General features: G+C 40.2%; 1 protein-coding gene across 1 annotated transcript in view; it reads left to right on the forward strand.

The window, feature by feature from the left end:
* Window positions 1-338: 338 nt before the first annotated feature.
* Window positions 339-14573, forward strand: part of LOC133652084 (phosphoribosyl pyrophosphate synthase-associated protein 1) — a 36178-nt gene continuing 21943 nt past the window's right edge. The window contains exons 1-2 of the mRNA XM_062050460.1: window positions 339-766; window positions 975-1027. Of these exons, the coding sequence (XP_061906444.1) occupies window positions 684-766; window positions 975-1027 (136 nt within the window). The 5' untranslated portion in view covers window positions 339-683. The remainder of the gene's footprint in view (window positions 767-974; window positions 1028-14573) is intronic.

The raw sequence follows: 14573 nt of genomic DNA on the forward strand, positions 1-14573 counted from the left end.
TCGCGTCGGTCACGAACGTCACATCTCTCTTAGATCGAGTGTTGAAAAAGACAAATTTTAAAGTTTTTTTTATTATTGAGGCACAACATCCAAATGACATATCCATCATATTCTTAATATTATTATTATTATTATCACATCGCAAAAATAATCATACATGAGTTGAATTGGTATCCCGTGGCTTCATTTGACAGAAGAATGTATTGTTAGAATTATGAATATGTTTCACATGTAAGTGCAATACTTTGTAATTTATCAGAACATAGACGAATATATATAATTAAATCATGTGATCCAAACAGTGACACATAAAGATGAAAGCCAACATCATGAGCGAAGCCAAGTAGTTTGTCATAAAGAGGCTTCCGTAGTTCTGCATGCTGTTAGCATCCAGCGCAGCATCGTCACGTCCCGTCAGAAACATCTTAACACATTCTAAGACATTTCAATCGCTTCTCGGCAGAAATTATTCACCTTTGTGCCGAAATTGAAAGCCGCTTTTTTTGTTTTTGTTTTCGGTTTCGATTGTCGCGGTTTAGCTAGCAGGCCGGTGTTAGCACGCTATCAGGTTAGCACGCTACAGCTAACGGACCTCAGCGTTATAAGCCGACATTTGTGTGAGCCAAAGTCCACGTTTGGGCTTTTTCTTTAGAGGGGACGCGAATCACCGACGCAGCGGCACAATGAACGTGGCGAAAAGTGGATACCGAGTTTTCTCCGCTAACTCCTCCGCAGCTTGCACACAGCTGGCTAAGAAGATAACTGAGTAAGTCATCAAGCTTCACGCGTTTGCGTGACAAACAGTGAAATATCCACAACAGCGTGATCGTTGCCACATGCTGGCTTGTTCAAATTGATTTGAACTAGCAATACTTTTGCAAATGTTGGCAAAATGTCTCCCTGTAAAATACTTCAATTTCCAATACTTGTTTGTGCAAGCCTGCTGTTAAAATGTTGTCCCTTTCCTTTTACAGGCGACTAGGAGTTGAGCTGGGAAAGTCTGTTGTCTTTCAAGAGTCGAATAGTGGTAAGACAAAAGCCACAACTCACAGGTGTAACTGGGAATTATTTGTATTCGGTCATGTTTTTTTTTTTCCGGAAAGTGGTGGTCAACCAAACCAGCATGGCTACTTTGTAGCGTCTTCTTCTTCTTTCATGGTGTTATCTCAGTGCACTGGAGGCTTAGGTGTCGTCTCTAAAGGCAGATACGAGCAAAGATTCGAACTATGCAATGGAATCGATCCATAAACATTGTCTAAAATCGATTAGTCGCGTGATCTCAAGGATTATATGCCGGTCGAGTCACCGGACGTCTTGAACTATCTGAACTATCTGGTGCTCCAGATGTCATTCTACACAGATGAAAGCTTTGAAAAGCACGGAGATCTACAACTTCTTTGTGTGTGACTGGGTCAAGGAAATTAGGATCAAGACTCTCCCGGATAAATAGTGCGTTGTTTTGGCTCCGGTGAGGTTGCATTTCATGATTCGTCTTTGCATCTTGCGCAAACGCGCCCTTGTAAGCAAACTGAGTATCAATCAATCAATGTTTACTTATGTAGCCCTAAATCACGAGTGTCTCAAAGGGCTGCACAAGCCACAACGACATCCTCGGCTCGGATCCCACATCAGGGCAAGAAAAAACTCAACCCAATAGGATGACATTGAGAAACTCTGGAGAGGACCGCAGATGTGGGTGATCCCCCCCTCCCTCTCTAGGGCGACCAGTGCAATGGACGTCGAGTGGATCTAGCATAATATTGTGAGAGTCCAGTCCATAGTGGATCTAACATAATAGTGTGAGAGTCCAGTCCATAGTGGGGCCAGGAGGAGATCATCTTGAGCGGAGACAGGTCAGCACCGCAGAGACGTCCCCAACTGATGCACAGATGAGTGGTCCACCCTGGGTCCCGACTTTGGACAGCTAGCGCCTCATCTGTGGTCACCGAATCTGTGCCCCCCCCCCTCCACGAAGGGCAGAGCAGAAACGGCAGATCGACTGGTCTAAAAGGGGGGTCTATTTAAAGGCTAGAGTATACAAATGAGGTTTAAGATGGGACTTAAATACTTCTACTGAGGTAGCATCTCTAACTGTTACCGGGAGGGCATTCCAAAGTACTGGAGCCCGAATAGAAAACGCTCTATAGCCCGCAGACTTTTTTTGGGCTCTGGGAATCACTAATAAGCCAGAGTTCTTTGAAAGCAGATTTCTTGCCGGGACATTTTGTAGAATACAATCAGCAAGATAGGATGGAGCTAGACCGTGTAGTATTTTATACATAAGTAGTAAAATCTTAAAGTCACATCTTAAGTGCACAGGAAGCCAGTGCAGGTGAGCCAGTATAGGCCTAATATGATCAAACTTTCTTGTTCTTGTCAAAAGTCTAGCAGCCGCATTTTGTACCAACTGTAATCTTTTAATGCTAGACACAGGGAGACCCGAAAATAATACGTTACAGTAATCGAGACGAGACGTAACGAACGCATGAATAATGATCTCAGCGTCGCTAGTGGACAAAATGGAAACATTTTAGCGATATTACGGAGATGAAAGAAAGCCGTTTTAGTAACACTTGGTGTGTGACTCAAACGAGAGAGTTGGGTCGAAGATAATACCCAAATTCTTTACCGAGTCGCCTTGTGTAATTCTTTGGTTGTCAAATGTTAAGGTGGTATTGTTAAATAGGTGTCGAGTACCACTCGGTAGCCTTGATTCACTGCGTTTTAAGAACTTCGAAACGAGACAGTTTGCATTTTGTGATTTGACTTTGCGTCCTTGTACACAAACCGAGAGTAGCACTCGATAGCCTTGATTCACTGCGTTTTAAGAACTTCGAAACTAGATAGTTTGCATTTTACAATTAGACTTTGTGTCTTGGGTGGGTGCGTCCTTGTAAACAAACTGCGAGTAGCACTCGATAGCCTTGGTACACTGCGTTTTAAGAACTACAAAACAAGACCGTTTGCATTATGTGATTTGACTTTGCGTCTTGCGTGGATGTCTTTGTAAACAAACCGCAAAGAGCACTCGATAGCCTTGATTCACTGCGTTTTACGAATTTCGCCAAAAAATACTTTGCATTTTGTGATTTGACTTTGCGTATCGCAAGGTCACGTCTTTGTAAACAAACAGAGTAGTACTTGATAGTCTTAATTTACTGCGTTTTACGAATTTCACAAAAAGATAGTGTTGGAATAATTGTGTGTAAGTTATCACAAAGACTTTCCATTCTGAGTTTCCAATGAACAGACAAGAAGCTGTTTTTGTTGTACCAAGCAAAACGCTTGTAAGATTCCGCTGTGTACGATAGAAACAGATGGGAGGGGTCATCCATTGTCCTCGAAAACCTGATCAAGCTGAATCCAGGACAAGCCCAAACCCGAGGGATCTTCTTCTTTTGTCTTCAATGTGACCGAAAACAAGGACTGTTTACATACTCCCCATTCCTGTTAAGAAATGTGTTGTTGCGTAAACATTGAACATCTAAATAAAAGAGAAGACGAAAACTTTCTTCGTCAGAGCGTGGTGCAAGACTGTGCAGAGAGTACAGTGGCCATGTGTCTCCTCAATATTGAGTCCAAATTTAATTCTGTCTCTGTTTGATTCCTTATCTTTTGTCTTGTTTAATAGATGTCATCAGTGTTTGAACCTGACAGATAGTTTGTATATTGTGATTTGACTTTGCGTATCGCAAGGACGCGTCCTTGTAAACAAACCGCGAGCAGCACTCGATAGCCTTGATTCACTGTGTTTTAAAAACTTTGAAACAAAATAGTATTCATTTCAGATTTGACTTGTCCAGGGTATACCCCGCCTTCCGCCTGAATTTAGCTGAGCCCACGACCCCGAACGGGACAAGTGGTAGAAAATGGATGGCTGTACTTTGCGTCTTACGAGGATGCTTCCTTGTAAACAAACTGCGAGTAGCACTCCATAGCCTTGATTCACTGCGTTTTACGAACTTTGCAAAAAGATAGTTTGCATTTCGTGACTTGACTTTGCGTCTTGCAAGGACACGTCCTTGTAAACGAACCGTGAGTAGCACTCGATAGCCTTGGTACACTGCGTTTTAAGAACTTCGAAACAAAATGGTTTGCATTTCACGATTTGAATTTGCGTTTTGCGAGGACGCGTCCTTGTAAACAAACGACGAGTAGCACTGTGTAGCCTTGATTCACTGCGTTTTACGAACTTTGCAAAAAGATAGTTTGCTTTTTGTAATTTGACTTTGCATATTGCGAGGTCGGGTCTTTGTAAACAAACCGCGAGTAGCACTCGATAGCCTTGGTGCGCTGCGTTTTAAGAACTTCGAAACTAGACCGTTTGCATTTTACAATTAGACTTTGTGTCTTGGGTGGGTGCGTCCTTGTAAACAAACTGCGAGTAGCACTCGATAGCCTTGGTACACTGCGTTTTAAGAACTACAAAACAAGACCGTTTGCATTTTGTGATTTGACTTTGCGTCTTGCTTGGATGTCTTTGTAAACAAACCACAAAGAGCACTCGATAGCCTTGATTCACTGCGTTTTACGAATTTCGCAAAAAAATAGTGTTGGAATAATTGTGTGTAAGTTATCACAAAGAATTTCCATTCTGAGTTTCCAATGAACAGACAAGAAGCTGTTTTTGTTGTACCAAGCAAAACGCTTGTAAGATTCCGCTGTGTACGATAGAAACAGACGGGAGGGGTCATCCATTGTCCTCGAAAACCTGATCAAGCTGAATCCAGGACAAGCCCAAGCCCGAGGGATCTTCTTCTTTTGTCTTCAATGTGACCGAAAACAAGGACTGTTTACATACTCCCCATTCCTGTTGAGAAATGTTTTGTTGCGTAAACATTGAACATCTAAATAAAAGAAAAGACGAAAACTTTCTTCGTCAGAGCGTGGTGCAAGACTGTGCAGAGAGTACAGTGGCCATGTCTCTCCTCAATATTGAGTCAAATTTAATTCTGTCTCTGTTTGATTCCTTGTCTATTGTCTTGTTTAATAGATGTCATCAGTGTTTGAACCTGACAGTTTGTATATTGTGATTTGACTTTGCGTATCGCAAGGACGCGTCCTTGTAAACAAACCGCGTCCTTGTAAACAAACCGCGAGCAGCACTCGATAGCCTTGATTCACTGTGTTTTAAAAACTTTGAAACAAAATAGTATTCATTTCAGATTTGACTTGTCCAGGGTGTACCCCGCCTTCCGCCTAAATTCAGCTGAGATAGGCTCCAGCACCCCCCGCGACCCCGAACGGGACAAGTGGTAGAAAATGGATGGCTGTACTTTGCGTCTTACAAGGACGCTTCCTTGTAAACCAGGGGTCACCAACCTTTTTGAAACCAAGAGCTACTTCTTGGGTAGTGATTAATGCGAAGGGCTACCAGTTTGATACACACTTAAATAAATTGCCAGAAATAGCCAATTTGCTCCATTTACCTTTAACTCTATGTTTTTATTAATAATGAATGATATTTACACTTAATTGAACGGTTTAAAAGAGGAGAAAACACGAAAAAAATGACAATTAATTTTGAAACATAGTTTATCTTCAATTTCGACTCTTTAAAATTCAAAATTCAACCGAAAAAAAAGAAGAGAAAAACTAGCTAATTCGAATCTTTTTTTTTTTTTTAAATTAAAAAAAATAATTATGGAACATCATTAGTAATTTTTCCTGATTATGATTACTTTTAGAATTTTGATGACATGTTTTAAAAAGGTTAAAATCCATTCTACACTTTTTTAGAATATATAACAAATTGGACCAAGCTATATTTCTAACAAAGACAAATCATTATTTCATTTAGATTTTCTAGAACAAAAATGTTAAAAGAAATTCAAAAGACTTTGAAATAAGATTTAAATGTGATTCTACAGATTTTCTAGATTTGCCAGAATTTTTTTTTTGAATTTTAATCATAATAAGTTTGAAGAAATATTTCACAAATATTCTTCGTTGAAAAAACAGAAGCTGAAATGAAGAATTAAATTAAAATGTATTTATTATTCTTTACAATAAAAACAATACATTTACCTGAACATTGATTTAAATTGTCAGGAAAGAAGAGGAAGGAATTTAAAAGGTAAAAAGGTATATGTGTTTAAAAATCCTAAAATCATTTTTAAGGTTGTATTTTTTCTCTAAAATTGTCTTTCTGAAAGTTATAAGAAGCAAAGTAAAAAAAATATTGACTTAAACCAAGTCTTTAAAATATTTTCTTGGATTTTCAAATTCTATTTGAGTTTTGTCTCTCTTAGAAGTAAAAATGTCGGTCAAAGCGAGACCAGCTTGCTAGTAAATAAATAAAATTTAAAAAATAGAGGCAGCTCACTGGTAAGTGCTGCTATTTGAGCTATTTTTAGAACAGGCCAGAGGGCTACTCATCTGGTCCTTACGGGCTACCTGGTGCCCGCGGGCACCGCGTTGGTGACCCCTGTTGTAAACAAACTGCGAGTAGCACTCCATAGCCTTGATTCACTGCGTTTTACGAACTTTGCAAAAAGATAGTTTGCATTTCGTGACTTGACTTTGCGTCTTGCAAGGACACGTCCTTGTAAACAAACCGTGAGTAGCACTCGATAGCCTTGGTACACTGCGTTTTAAGAACTTCGAAACAAAATGGTTTGCATTTCACGATTTGAATTTGCGTTTTGCGAGGACGCGTCCTTGTAAAAAAACGACGAGTAGCACTGTGTAGCCTTGATTCACTGCGTTTTACGAACTTTGCAAAAAGATAGTTTGCTTTTTGTAATTTGACTTTGCATATTGCGAGGTCGGGTCTTTGTAAACAAACCGCGAGTAGCACTCGATAGCCTTGGTGCACTGCGTTTTAAGAACTTCGAAACAAAATGGTTTGCATTTTGTTATTTTACTTTGCGTCTTGCAAGGACACGTCCATGTAAACAAACCAAGAGTAGCACACAATAGCCTTGATTCACTGCGTTTTACAAACTTCGCGAAAAGACAGTTTGCATTTCGTGATTTGACTTTGCATATTGCGAGGTCGGGTCTTAATAAACAAACCGCGAGTAGCACTCGATAGCCTTGGTACACTGCGTTTTAAGAAGTTCGAAACAAAATGGTTTGCATTTCGTTATTTTACTTTGCGTCTTGCAAGGACACGTCCATGTAAACAAACCAAGAGTAGCACTCGATAGCCTTGATTTACTGCGTTTTACGAACTTTGCGAAAAGACAGTTTGCATTTTGTGATTTGACTTTGCATATTGCGAGGTCGGGTCTTTGGAAACAAACCGCGAGTAGCACTCATTAGCCTTGGTACACTGCGTTTGAAGAACTTCAAAACAAAATGGTTTGCATTTCGTTATTTTACTTTGCGTCTTGCAAGGACACGTCCATGTAAACAAACCAAGAGTAGCACTCGATAGCCTTGATTCACTGCGTTTTACAAACTTCGTGAAAAGACAGTTTGCATTTTGTGATTTGACTTTGCGTATCGCAAGGACGCGTCTTGATAAACAAACCGCGAGTAGCACTTGATAGCTTTGATTCACTGCGTTTGAGGAACTTTGAAACAAGGTAGTTTGCATTTCACGATTTTACTTTGCGTCTTGGCAGGACGCCTCATTGTAAACAAACCGCGAGTAGCACTCGATAGCCTTGCTACACTGCGTTTTTAAGAACTACATAAGACATTTTGCATTTCATGATTTTACTTTGCTTTTTGCGTGGATGCGTCCTTGTAAACAAACCGCGAGTATCACTCGATAGCTTTGATTCACTGCGTTTTAAGAACTTTGAAACAAGATAGTTTGCCTTTAACGTTTTGACTTCGCGTCTTGCAAGGACGTGTCCTTGTGAACAAATCGCGAGTAGTACTCTATAGCCTTGGTACACTGTGTTTTAAGAACTTCAAAACTACATAAATAATGTCAAGATAATGGTTCAATGAGAAAATAGTAAAGGTTAAAAGTATATCAAACAAATCTGCATCCTCGTGCGTTCTTCAACTCTGCTCCCTTGGACTGAAGTGCTATATTCGAGAGCCACTTTTCTCGTTGTCGTTTCGTACACTCTTGCACTCTTTTGCCCTTCTCGAAGAACTCAGAATTTTTATATATCCTTTGCGCGATATAAACGATTCGCACAAGTTAAAACATTGCAAGCATGTTAGGGCAATTTTTTCTTCGAGAAAGTCTAAATGGCGCCTGGTACCCATTGGGAACAGACGCTAGCTTGACCACCACGCATATTTAATGAATCGGACGTGACGTCAGGTGAATACAAAATATCAGACCACCTCTGGGCGACCACAAATCCTCACTGAATAAGTTTAAAGGCCCAAACACACTCGGGCACAACGTACGCCAAACGGAGTCCGGAGAGGTCTGCCAGGCATGTGCGTGCAAAGGTCAGATTTTATGACTCGTGTCACACAAAACACTGTCAGGCTTGTATTTTTCACATCGACCCGTATTACATGTAGGGATGGTACCAAATCCGGTATTTTTTTCCGTCACCGACCAAATCCCGTCGATTCACATAAACTTGACGATGCCATGTTACGCTACCTGAGTTGCGCGTGACGTCACGCCTGTTTGCCGACTCAGCACTTGGCGATCACTCCAGCAGCACTGAGTGCGGACTCAGCCAAACTATCTCAAGGTAATGTTGCAATTGTCAATCCCAAAAAACAAATTGACTCAAAAAACGCTCCAACATAATTAAAGTAAGGCTCTACATTTCCAAAAATGCGCTAGCTTAATGCTAATATACAGTACATTGTATTTGCTATTGACATGCTACTGGTTAGCAATAGCGATTCAGTGTTTCCCATAAACTGCCAAGATACCTGTGGCGGTGGGGGCGTGGTTATGGGCGTGACTATGTGCGTGGTCACCATGACATCATCGTGTATTTTGCATAATTTACTGCATTGATATGATTTTCTCTAAAAAGGCTAAAAAAATTTATACTTACTAATTAATAACAGTTTTGTTTTAAACGTCCATCCATCCATCCATCCATCCATCCATCCATCCATCCATTTTACAATATAATTACAACACTTTATGTACATATTTATATACAGATTTGAACAATAAGTTATTCACTGAAATATATTTATTAATTGTGGTTCTTACAAAAAATATATCTTATAAAATATAAAAGCTAAAATGTCTCATAAAGCTCTGCCCCTTTAATTAGTGCATACTAAATAATTTAACTTTAGCTTACTACTACAACCATATTATTTACCAGCAACATAAAGTGAAACAGAGGCAGAGGTGTCCTGCCACAGTCATTAACAAATAAACAGAAAACAGTAGTGGTGGTAGATAGACACAGAGCTTCATCAAACATCTGATCCACTGAACAAAGAGCTCCAAAAATCTTGAACTTTAGACTGCCATCAGTTTTACTCCCTACACTTAACCATGTGTTTCCTACTGCCTGCAGACTTTGCACCCTTTGTTATATACCGTAATTTTCGGACTATAAGCCGCACCTGACTATAAGCCGCACCAGCTAAATTTAGGGGAAAATACAGATTGCTCCATATATAAGCCGCACCCGACTATAAGCCGCAGGGTTTTGATGTGTAATTAGCGTAGTATATAGGGGTTCCTGCTACCACGGAGGGGATTGTCGGGACAGAGATGACTGTTTGGGAACGCAAAGCGTCCCATTTATTAACAATAAATCTTTCAATCATTCAATCAAACTTTCACATCTTTGACATGGCGAACAGCATTCGTGCAGAGTACAAATAATACAATGGTGCAAAGTAATACAAAGTGCTCGCCTGTACCTTATCAAAATAACCAGCCTACCGGTATATGAAAAGTCAGTCTTTAATCATTGTGTCATCGTCTTCCTCCTGCGTACTAAAACCACCGAAATCCTCTTCGTCGGTGTCGGAGAAGAACAGGCCGTAAATAAGCCGCACCCTTGTATAAGCCGCAGGGACCAGAACGAGGGGAAAAAGTAGCGGCTTATAGTCCGGAAATTACGGTACACATGTTGTGTTTCTAATATAAATACATTTAATAAAGTCAAATACAAATAAGGCAACAAGAGAAGTATCCTACACTTCTCTTTTGTAAAGTAAATCTGAACAGCCGATATGGGCATCTACATCAACTATATGATTTGCCTGAAAAGCTGGAGAGGACAAAAAAAAAATTATTATTTTTTAAATATTTTTAAATTTTTTATTTTTGGCGGACGTAATTCTTTCGTGGCGGGCCGCCACGAATAAATGAATGTGTGGGAAACACTGCGATTTTACATGGCAATTTCAACACCTTTCTGAATTTAATGAAAACTACTACTAAGATGCACGTTACAATCAACCAGCTGGTGCGTAATGATTAAATTACTTACAGCATTAAGAGTTTCTGCGGCGTAACAAAAGACTAGATTTAGCAAAGATTGAACTGACGAGCCCACACACCATAAACTAAACACTATTGCCATATAACGTTTTGGACTTGCAACTGTAATTGAGACCCAAAAATGTAATCATAAAACGAAAGATAGAACAACGGTACAGCAGTTTTCATAATCATAATATTTATCATCACTCACAAAAGTACCGAAAAATGGTACCGTAGAGCAGTGGTCCCCAACCTTTTTGTACTTGCGGACCGGTCAACGCTTGAAAATTAGTCCCACGGACCGTGGGGGGGTTATGGGTATTTTTTTGTTTGTCATAAAGAAATACAATCATGTGTGCTTACGGACTGTATCCCTGCAGACTGTATTGATTTATATTGATATATAATGTATATATTGTGTTTTTTATGTTGATTTAATTAAAAAAAAATAAAAATAAAAATATATTTTTTATTATTATTTTTTTTAATTTCTTGTGCGGCCGCGGCCCGGTACCAATCGGTCCACGGACCGGTACCGGGCTGCGGCCCGGTGGTTGGGGACCACTGCCGTAGAGTACCAGTATCGATTCCCAGGTACCAAAAATTGGTACTTGAACCGTACCCATCCCTAATTACATGTAAAACTGATCTGCATTTTGGCACCAAAGTATAATCATAACAATTTAAATCAAGCCAGTGTAGGATGAACTGAGACAATTTCACACTGTTAATTACGGATGGGCACTGAATTCGGTACTTTTATTGGTACCGACCAAATTCCATCTGGACTATCACCTACCGCTTCATGTTAAATGAAACGGTACCATATGGCGATGTCCCGTCCGGTTGCAGACTCTGCACTGACTCTAACACTTGGCGGGCAAACAAGCACTGATAGCAGACAGTTTTGCCATGCCAACAAAGCAAAAATCAATCAATCAACCATCAAAAAGAAGGCGCTTGGAAGTTCAGTAAGGTTCCACTTTTCAAAATGTGCTAGCTCGATGCTAACCTACATTGGATATACCATAGACATGCCACCAATTAGCATTAGCGATTTTACATGGCTATATCAACAAGTCCAATTTTTTTAATGAAAACTACAATGACTGGGGTGCAATAAGTACAATACTTGCAGTATAAACACTTTGTAGGGCGCAACAAAAGAAAAGACTGGCACAATCGACTTAATGGCAATGACTACTTCCAGGCTACTACTCCACGTTCGGTTTCAGACTTGGGACCGACTCAAACGCATGGCGGGCAAACAAGCGCCCAGAGCAGACTTGGTCGGACTGCTTTGAGATAATGTTACAATAATAGTAATACTAGTTAGGGGTGCAACAATACACATATTCGTATTGAACCGTTCGATACAATGGTTTGGTTCATCAACTTCTGACGATACGCTCTGCTGAAAGCGCAGTGGATGTGCGCTTGACTATGCAGCCTAAGTTGCGCCACCCACTTTCACTCAGACCAAAACAACCCGTCAATCCCGATTGACCGTTAGTGTCCCAAAGTTGGAGTGGTCGATCTTTGGGGCCCCTAACGGTCAATCGCGAAAATATTAGAAAACAAGTATTAATATGGCATCAGTGACACCCCCACCCGAATAATGACCAACAGACCCGCAAACCGGCACACTTTTTAACTCCTAAACACGCCCTCATACCTCTGCCATAAATCATCGAGCTGCAACAATGACTGAATGTCTGACTGTACCAACAAATCGTACATTTTGTAGCATCCAACATCAAACAACGCTTCCCTCAACCACAAGTCCATGACTATCATTGCTCACCTGCGGCGGGATGCTATACGAGACTCCGTGAACATTGCGCCAAAATACGGATTTTGTTTTGATTCATTGTGAATACAAAACTAAACATTGACATGTGCAAAAGCAGTAATAGTATGATCAAACAAGGACTTCCCCGTTTATCCTTTCTTTAATCACACAGGAAAAACCAGCCAGCTGATTTTACTACTTCCAGTGGTGAAGTAAAAACCATGTGACTCGTGTCCCATATGTGACCAAAACAAATACATTACTGTACTGAGAATATAGTGGCCATAAACAGTGAGCTTCTACAGTAGCGGTGCCCAAAGTGCAGCACAGGGTTCATCTGTGGCCCGTGACTCGATTGTCAATGGCCCTAAGCACATTTTAAAGCAAAACCAAAAAACATGCGCAAAAATCGGGAAAACAGCAAGAAGCACAATGAGGAAAGGCCAAAGTGTTGACATCAACCAATAACAACGACACAAGGCAGGGATCTTGGGCTCTAAATGGTTGGTGACCACTGCATTAGCACATGATCCAAAGAGGGTAAAGGAAACGAATCGGGCGATTGCTACTTTTATTGCCGTCGACATGCAACTTAAGCCCTGTTACAAGATTCCTTCACAAACCTATTTTACAGATACCGTAGTTCCTGTTTTGTACAACAAGACACAAGCCCAATTAAAGACAGCAGAAGATGGGTGATTTATCAGGTGCATTTATTTGATTTCATTATTATTTTTTACAAGCCTCTGTTTTTGTTTTATATGGTGCTAAGTATGCACAGCAGCAAATGGGGCAGGTATAGGTGCACCAGGTACATTTAATTAAAAAACTGTACTTTAAAGTTGAAACTAGGGTTGTCCCGATCCGATATTTGGATTGGATCGGCCGCCGATATTTGCCAAAAAATGTGTATCGGCAAGGCATGGGAAAATGCCGATCCAGATCCAGTTTAAAAAAAAAAAAATTCCGGTCCGTGTTTTCCAATGCACCGATTTAAATAATACATTCCACTTTTCTGCTGCTCCCTAATTTCCGTTACGCATTTTCCAGCACACCTTCAACACATCCACAGGTCTGTGTCCTAACCGTTAAGACGGCCATGTGAATTAAAAGTTACCGGTAAAAATGTCAGCTGTCTCTGTGCGATATAGAAAATGACTATATCGTTATATTTGAGTATACATTCTCACGCAGTTGCTTTTAGCTGCTGGCATTACACGTCAGGCTCTTTTCACTCTTTCCTGTGTCCCCTTCTCACAGACAGCAAGCGCACCTTCTTACACACGTCACATACTGTCACGTCATACGTCAAATACGTATACGCCCTCTCCCAGCAGAGAGGTAGCAGCATGGCTAACGTTAGCTGTGATTCTAGCGCAGCCGTGTGAGTGGTAATACGGATGAAGGAAGAAGTAATTACCTCCCCCAAAAAACAGTAGGGGGTTCATCGTCTGGCGGTGGTTTGGCTTCAAGTGGGAATATGTCGAACAGACAACCGTAATTTGTCAAGTGTGGAGCAAAAGCGTTGCTATAAAAAGTAGCATTACTGCTAATATGTAGCATCATTTGAAAAGTCACCTGCTAGAGAATGAAGAGTGTTTGAAACTTCGCACGTCAACATCTCCGTTCGGTGCCACACGCCCACACCATCAAAATGCCAAGGCAAACATTTCCAGATCAACACCGTATGAAAAAAATAGTGATTTTTTTAGTTGTGATTTCCTTCTCTGCATGAAAGTTTAAAAGTAGCATATATTAATGCAGTATGAAGAAGAATGTTTTAATGTAGACACATAGAATCATCATACTGCTGTGATTATATGCATCAAGTGTTCATTCAAGGCTAAGGCAAAATTTTGAGATATATATCGTGTATCGCCTTAAAATGGCCTTAAAAATATTGCGATATTAAAAAAAGGCCATATCGCCCAGCCCTAGTTCAATGATGCCATTTCTGTTTGTCATGTATGATTTTGTCTATTTTGTGTTTATCCTTGAATAAACAGGTCAGTTTCTTGTTACCAACCATTGTGTATTATTCAAACTCACCTAATTCAGCTGGCTAGTTGTTATCAAGAGTACTAAAACCCTTTTCAACACGAATCTGACAACTAAGTAGGCTAAATAACTTTAATACATGCTCGGATAGGCCAGTATCGGTATCGGATCGGAAGTGCAAAAACAACATCTGTATCGGATCGGAAGTGCAAAAACCTGGATCGGGACATCCCTAGTTGAAACACAAATGTTGATCATTTTAATGAACTACAAGTACAAAAAGGCTTTGAAATTTCTCTTTTTTTTGTATCAAAAAAATATCGAACCGTGACACTAAAATATTGAACCGAACCGTGAATTTTGTGTATCGTTGTACTCCTAGTGGAACAGTTAGGGGAAAAGTGACAAGAAACTACAACAAAAGTACTGATCTTATCGCGCTAGTATCAA

Source organism: Entelurus aequoreus, linkage group LG06 (genome assembly GCF_033978785.1).
Source record: "Entelurus aequoreus isolate RoL-2023_Sb linkage group LG06, RoL_Eaeq_v1.1, whole genome shotgun sequence".
In the NCBI taxonomy this organism is placed as follows: Eukaryota; Metazoa; Chordata; class Actinopteri; order Syngnathiformes; family Syngnathidae; genus Entelurus; species Entelurus aequoreus.